Here is a 7,671-nt window from a genome sequence, read left to right as displayed (position 1 = left end):
TGTCCATGACTTATTCAAGCTTTACATATTTTCAAACTTCAAAGTATATATCTGGTGCTACTTACGCGAAGACGGATGTGTGGGCGACAGTGGGCCCCTGTTTACCCCCATCTCAGCATTTGCTTAGGCACAACCGCGGCAGGGTCCGCTCGCACTAAAACACATGGTTTCAACGTGGCAGCTCGGGGAGACATTATGAGACTCGTGGTAGCTTTTGTACCCGTTCCCGCCATATGCCAATGTTCTCATACTTATTTATGTCTTCCCTTTGAATGGTTGCGCTTGCTATATCTGAATCTACGGCCGGTGTACATGTCAGAAACCTCTGTTTACAGCTATTTTCATATCGATAGGTCCAACCTTAAAATATATTCATACAGTCGGCCTTGAATTTAATTTTTGGGTTACCTAGTTCCATAAGGAATCCTCCGATGTTGAGTTTATGTCAAACTATGGTACGATCTGGCAGCAAAGCGTCGACATACCTTTCAAGTTTGAGAAGGGAATGGCTTTAGGGGTGCTGCTAATGTGGTGGTATTGATCTTAGTTTTCATAGCTCGACTTTTTGTAAATACTCATTGACGATTTTGCGAGTTTCCGTGATTTTACCGTCTTCAGATTTCATGTTCCGCTCAAAAAAATTCGTTGTCCGTGTATGTGTAAATTTAGTTAATAGGTCTATCGATATGAAAATAGCTATAAGCTTTGATGCAGAAACATACCTTTTGTAGGTTTATTTATTCATAAGTCAGCAATTGAATCATCTGTAAGTCCCCTAAAAATAAGTATGAACTAAAGATTTCTGAGCTAAATCTTGTTGGCAACGTACATACCTACTGGCTGTGTGCTACATACTACTTGATGCCTTGGAAATTAGGTAAAGACTTCTTCAAATGCCGTCTTCAACTCTTTTTTGGGTGTATTAAGATAGTAGCGGGATTCTTCCTACCGATCCTAACCCTGAAGAACGTTTACCCTCCCGTTTTATATGGCTCTTCAATATATTTAGTCCTTTTTAACGCATACGCTGTCAAACACACATGAAACGGTGCGCTGTTAGTTTTGTCCCCTCAGGCATATAGATTCAGAAACACCTATTCTCCGAGCCTTTTCTCATGCGTGTGAGTCTCATATACGGAGCCCTGTCGACTGTACGCGAATATTCAGCTTCGGGATTTGTGGCAATCGGTTGATGAGCGCTTATATGGACCAATTTGGAAAGTCCGAACCCAGACATGGACTGGCGCACCACCTGCGCATGCGACCGATGCGGTTTATTGACCGAAATAAACCCACACTCACAGTCTATTCAATGCGCGAACGCAAGGAACCTGAGGATACCTGGAGATCACGACGATCTGTACGTATCGGTGAATATTCTGATATTTATGTGGCACATTTTTTCTTGTCACCGGTAGTCAGCAACCAATAATTGCAAGCCGCCTCTCGGGCTTGAATTCGGGACCAGTAAGCATACGATGGGGCCGAAGACATCTCACGACTGCTGAACGCTTTTGACGATCCGCGAGCCAAAAGTACTAAAAAGTCCCATGTTATATGTCCTTTCTGGCATTCTGGTTAGAATGGCCTGCGGATGCGGAAATTTAGGAAAAGGGACCAACATGCCAGATTTCTGTTTGAACCCCAAACCGCCATAAATGTAACACGATTCTATGCCTCCGAGGACCCATGACTTTCACGGTACGGGACTTGTTGTCTAGTGTTGATATTAAGCAATTGACAGACCTAGAAAGAATAGCGAGCAGGAATGCATGAGGTTATGACTCTTGAAGACGTTATGCACACCGCCCGCCGCATTGCTGGAGTTATATTATGGTCGTGAAAGGTAAAGCTAGTGTTATCAAGGCCGCGTGCCTTCTGACTACAATTTAGTAATGACCCTTGATCAGTTGCCACGTGGGGGTTGCCGATATGAGAATCTGGGAGATTGACATGCAAGATATTAAATATTAGTAAATAATATATGGGAATCTACCGAAATCTCAGTGAATCTGCCCAGCAAGAGACATTAAATTTGTCATTGAATTCAAGTAAAAAATTCGCATCATGTCTCCGTCCCCACAAGATGACACGGCTCAGCCTGGAAGTAACCCTAATTATTCCCAAGCGTTTCAAGTCCGGTCGCGTATAAAACCCATCCCATTTCAGCTAGTCCAGTTCGTTCTTTCACTACCACAATTTCGAGCAACCAGTGCTCAACAAAAAGGCCTTCGCCTCCACAGTTCGCCCACCCAACTAATCTTAATTGCTATTATCAGCTAGAATGTGCAAACACGAGATGTACGTTCTCCTTTCTTCTTGGCGCGTCTTGCGTTCGTCTCACAAAACCCCCTTTCAGAATTGGCGATTTTTATAGGGGCTGCGGGGTACTTCACGTTCTACTCTTCATACAGGTTTTTGACTGACTTTCTCTCTGTTATCAGCATTTCCATGGACGCTACTACACCGGCGAAACTCTGGACTGTAACAATGATTGTTGCAAAACCAGTCGCGCCCACAAGCACAAAACTGCCAACAATTGCGGTTGCGCTGAGGTACGTAGTCGTGTTATGACAATATCGTTTGGCATGTCTGAACAAGTTCGACAGGTCGTAATCGAAGAAAGGCGCATCCAGAACATGTTCCAAGTCCCATTCCCCGAATGCCAGCGTATAACGCGCTAGTCAGCGTCGCCACTCTACATTTTTCCGTTCTTTGGGTGCCTGGTTCTTTTTTTTTTCAGGTTGCAATCAGGTTTCGAAAGGTTCTCAGACGCGTTTGCAACTTATTTTTTTTGCCAAAAGTTGACCTTTATGCCATATTTATGTATATTATTCCACTCCTAATTATCCCATCGCCCTCTGTAGCTATATTGCGTTATCTAGTACTGCTTTGATATATGTTTTTCTACTACTCTACTCTATGTTTTATCCCATGCTTTGCTTTGTTTCAATGCTAATTTTTTCGTGCCGTGTTCATGACTTGTGAATGTCGATTACAATTTTTTACATGACATGTGCTTCCGACACGACGATCTATCCTTGTGAATTTCTGCCAGGTCAGTCTTAGCGCTTGCCGAACCCACTAAACCACGTGGCATTTGTCGGAGGCGGACAAGACGCGGAGCCATTTGTTTCCAACGTTCAACCAGGTTCAACCAGAACTGTCATTACACCCAAATCACATTTCTCTCCCTGCAAACATCCTATACATCTCGAGTTCTACGTTTCGATCTGCAGTGATTCCCATCGTTAATTACATTCAATTTTGATTCTGGATCGTCAGCAGACGCTTGATCGATCGACCCACTTGTTCTGTCCTTACGCTATCGATAGCGACGTGAAACCGGAGACAATTTATTGACATGCCTTCATGTAACCCCGATTCTTTAAAGCTGTAGCGCAGTGAACTCATGTGTCTATAACGTCTAGTCGCAGAGTTGAAAGCCAAGGCAGCGAAAGCGTCGTCGTCTGGCGTAGAAAAGTTTCAGAATGTACGCGACAGGAATACTAGGTGTGTTCATTGACGTTCTTTCATAGAGATGGGGGTCTCAATGTCTTTGAAATAGTGTACCTATGAAAAACACGAATTGGGACCCTTACAGCGGAAACCCTGCACCACCTCCACCCCCACCGAGGAGTCTCGTGAACAGGAACACAAAGCCTGCCCTGCCTCCGTTACCACCGCCACCTAGTAGGACATCCTCTACAGCGCTGTCGCCTGTCAATCGCAGCGAATCAGTGTCGCCTGCACCTCGTCTTCCGCCCCGTGGGCAAAGTGTTTCCCCTGCTCCCCCGCTGCCGTCTCGGAATAAGGCTGCAGCGCCGCCACCTCCTCCTCCGAGGTCTTCCGCGTCGGTATCGTACAGTAAACAGACACCTGTAGTCCTGCCGCCACAAACAACGGGTGCAGGGGCAGGACCTCCTCCCATCGTCCGATCGACCCGTCCGGGTAGCACGCAGCCACCCCGAGTATCTCCAGCTGCTCCCGCCGAAGAAAAGATTGATTGGGCAAATCTTACTCCGGAAGATAAGCAGGTGTTTTTTGCCTGGCTTGACGAATTTTTTGCCCGCTTCGTTCCGCCGACGAGTAGTGGCGCCGTCAAAGCAACTGATACGGGCGATATAACGCGACAGGAGCGTGAATTACCTTCACACGCACCTCCACCTCCCATTCGAACAGCAGTGAGTAGCTCCGTCTGAACAGAGATTGTCCCACACGATGTAAATTTTCTGTCTTTCCAGAGCAAGCCCACGTCTTGGGTTCGTCCGCAGGCCGGCAGTGCGTGATTAGATTGCTATACCGTTTATAATCGCCCTTTACTCTATTCAGCGTCACCCGCCTTTGTTTTATCCCACCCCCCTGCGACGACACATGGGTCATCCGCCCTCGATCTGGCCCACTATTTTGCACCGACGACACATTGGGATTCGGCGTGGTATGATTCACCTTCGGCTCCACCCATCCCGCCCCCCGTCGAGGGCACCACCGACCATACCTATGTCAGTTCATGGCGCTCCCGCAACACGAGCAAGACGACGAATATAGGAATATTCTTCTCCGACCTGAGCATCTTCTGGGGCAGCATCACTTACGACACCTCCAACACTGATCCAAATCGCGGCACGACGCGCCATGCCACGTACCTGCCCCAACCCAAGCCACTAGGGCGCGACGCGCTCATCGAGGCGCACGAGGTGTATGGCGAGACGGTCGCGCTGTTCGCCGAGTCGTTCGTCGGCACGGGCGAGTACTGCGCGCGGGGAGAGTGCTGGGATCTTGCTAACGAGGCGCTCAAATATTTCGCCGCGTACGACTACATCCCCAAGCCCGTGCCCAGCATCAGCCGCACACACGGACACCTCATCTTCGCTGGCCGGGCGTCTAACGACGGGCGCCAGATGGCGGGGAAATGGCGCGGCGGCGACGACCGCGTGCGCCGCGGAGATATCACCGAATGGCGGCGGGTGAGAATTGGCATGGGCAGGAGTTCCCCGGGGGGTTTTTTTACTTTGGGCGACCCAGACCACACGGCTGTCGTTGTCTGCGACGCAGTGCCCGCTTCGACCCCTAAAGACGGGGGCGATCTGAGTCCTGCGGATCTGGGGGTCATTGTCGTGGTGGAACAGAGCGTAGGACAGCCGCCAAAAAGGGCTGAGTACGATTTAGGTTGCTTCCAAGAGGGTGAGATGTGGATATATCGGCCAATCAGTATGCAGGCCTACCTAAGTGTGTCTGATATTACTGCCGTGCCTCCCGACGGGCTTCAGGGCTTGCAGCAATTGTAAGTAACTGAGGGATCGATACCCTGAATCTAGTGTACATTAAGAATGCACTATAAATTAAAATAAATCCAAAGTAGTCGTACAGCATATATCGCTCTAGGTGTACATTTATGATCGTGGAATCTTTTGGGGTCTCAATTTTTTGTGCTGTGAAAGCCTATGAAAACGTGGGGTCGCTTCTCGAGCAGAGAAAGCGTAGATCTAAACCTCGGGTGTATGTCAAGTGACCGTCCAATCGCCGCTCGAGGGTAAAGAGACATTTCATCTTGTCAGAACAACGGCTACGGGCGCATTGATAGCGAGGGGCAGAGGGTGTCACAACAATGGAATGGGCGCATTGAAAACTGGCGTGTCGGATCCTATGAGAAATGGATTCCAGCCTCGTGGAAGGCAGCCAACATTCTGTCGATGAAAGTTGTCAAGCTGACACACATAAGAGACAAAAAAGAGAGAGCAACTGACTTTAGGAGGTCATCTATATCCATTTTGGCTGCACGATTTTCTGTATATCCCAATTCGGCGAGGACGTCATCCACAATCGTGTTTATCGGCCTATCATCGTCGACTGGCTATAGACAATCATTTAATTTGCTTCAAAGAAAGAAATGACACGGACGCGCACCATCTCCTGAAGCGACAGCCACGTCGATCTATTCTGCTCTAGCATCTTCATCACACCCTTGGCCTGAAAATTGCCTCTGACAGTTTTGTTGGGCCGGGAAAATATAATGCGATTCATGCCGTCAAACTCTTCAAATTTGACGGGCGGTGGTGGGTCGATAGGAACAAGACGTACAACGGACGACTCGACCTTCGGTGGTGGACGGAAGTCATTCCGCGCAACGTTGATGATATTGTCGACTTTGGCGTACAGCTGGGCGGTGGGTTTTCATGTCTGGCATATTGACTACAATTCCGATAAAGTAACACACCTGGACGTTGGCAGACAATCTGGACCACATGTCGGTTCCCGGGCGTGCAACGAGTCGCTGGGCGAACTCACGTTGAAACATGAGGATCGCGACGCGGAACAGAGGCCGGTGCGAGAGCAGACGAAACACAAGCGGCGATGAGATTTGGTACGGCGTATTCGATATACAGACTTCAAAGTAGGGCATGTCAACCTTGACAAAGTCGCCAATAACGACCTCTAACTTCCGCTGCTCGGGACTAGGGCGATTAAATGAGCTGAGCAACAGACAGCCTGGCACAACTCACGTTCCCTGCACACGTTTGATCACCTCGGCTGCCATTCGAGGATCCATCTCGATGGCTGTAACGTGCTTTGCCTTTTCCAAAATCTTGACCGTCAAATTGCCAGTACCCGGACCTACTTCCATCACTTTGTCGGTTGGTTTGAGGTTTGCCTGTCAGTTTATGGTTTCAATACAGATCAACTCTGTTGTAAACGGATAGACGGACAGCATCAACAATCCTACATTTAAGTTGTCAGCAGAAACCGTATGTAAATGAGAACACCATACTTTTGAGCAGTCGCTGGATTTTTTAGAATGTGTTGACCAAACCTGGCTGTATTGAAGATGGGGTTGGTCATTGAACTCGAGCTCTGGGCGTCTTTCTTTTTGACTGCCGGCTGGTGTGCCCGAGAAAACTTGTCCGAGGTTGCTTTGGGCATTTTGAAAGGAGCGCCTTCGTCGTCGTTAGTTCATCGTCAGTTGTGGTGAATTGACGACGGCCACAGGGAACAAAAAAATATCACGTGATGTTTGGATATCGATGACCTGGAGCAAAATCAGAGTATCAACCAAGTACCAACACTCACCGACGGCTTTAACCTAAAGGTGCCTAAACAATTGTGTATATGATGTCAAAGGACCAAGAAACATCTATCAACTACATTACCAGATCCGACCACATTCATCGTTTGCCTCTCGAAGTCCTCGCACTTATGTTCGAGCTCTGTGTTGGAAAAGACGAACAAGACAATCATTTGGTCGAAATATATGAGGTTTTTCCGCTTGGGGCTGTATGTAAAACATGGCGCTATACTGCTTGGACAACTGCTTCACTTTGGACAAGGCTTAGATTCAAGTTTGGTTCCAGGACAACAGAATCCAAGGTTCAGCTCGCTATGGAATGGCTTATGCGCTCAGGGGAACTTCCGTTGGATGTCTATTTATCAGATACAGAGTCGACGCTGTTCGCCGGTGCGTACGGTATGGAAAAGTTCAGGGTCGGATACATCCCGTCGCCACTGTTGCCACGCTTGCTGCCACGAGTTAAGCCTTTGTTGTCTTGTCTTGGCCGTGGGATCTTCCCAGGAACTCTTGGTCAGGTTCTCCCATCGATTTACCCTCCATTCGCGGTGAACCCAACGCTCGCACAACACTTCCGATAACTCCAACCAAAGTGTACCTAAATTTTT

The 7,671-nt window shown here is 48.2% G+C and overlaps 3 protein-coding genes across 3 annotated transcripts; 2 read left to right on the top strand and 1 right to left on the bottom strand.

Moving 5' to 3' along the window:
- Positions 1–2,067: 2,067 nt before the first annotated feature.
- On the top strand, positions 2,068–5,288 carry JR316_0011077 (Altered inheritance of mitochondria protein 3; the record flags this gene model as incomplete). Its single annotated transcript, XM_047896740.1, has 8 exons — positions 2,068–2,242; positions 2,280–2,301; positions 2,445–2,555; positions 2,744–2,826; positions 3,432–3,513; positions 3,569–4,184; positions 4,245–4,281; positions 4,333–5,288. 8 exons carry the CDS (start codon positions 2,068–2,070, stop codon positions 5,286–5,288), a joined length of 2,082 nt encoding a protein of 693 aa, XP_047744785.1.
- Positions 5,289–5,644: 356 nt separating this feature from the next.
- On the bottom strand, positions 5,645–6,921 carry JR316_0011076 (Dimethyladenosine transferase; the record flags this gene model as incomplete). Its single annotated transcript, XM_047896739.1, has 7 exons — positions 5,645–5,687; positions 5,748–5,854; positions 5,908–6,159; positions 6,218–6,455; positions 6,504–6,652; positions 6,708–6,720; positions 6,770–6,921. 7 exons carry the CDS (start codon positions 6,919–6,921, stop codon positions 5,645–5,647), a joined length of 954 nt encoding a protein of 317 aa, XP_047744784.1.
- A 189-nt stretch (positions 6,922–7,110) lies between these two features.
- Positions 7,111–7,644, top strand: JR316_0011075 (uncharacterized protein; the record flags this gene model as incomplete). Its single annotated transcript, XM_047896738.1, has 1 exon — positions 7,111–7,644. The coding sequence occupies one exon, from the start codon at positions 7,111–7,113 to the stop codon at positions 7,642–7,644; it is 534 nt and encodes a 177-aa protein (XP_047744783.1).
- Between the last annotated feature and the right edge of the window lie 27 nt (positions 7,645–7,671).

This window comes from Psilocybe cubensis, chromosome 10, assembly GCF_017499595.1.
Source record: "Psilocybe cubensis strain MGC-MH-2018 chromosome 10, whole genome shotgun sequence".
NCBI classification, from domain to species: domain Eukaryota; kingdom Fungi; phylum Basidiomycota; class Agaricomycetes; order Agaricales; family Agrocybaceae; genus Psilocybe; species Psilocybe cubensis.
The sequence above is the reverse complement of the archived record's forward strand: the minus strand, read 5'-3'. Positions and strand labels throughout refer to the sequence as shown.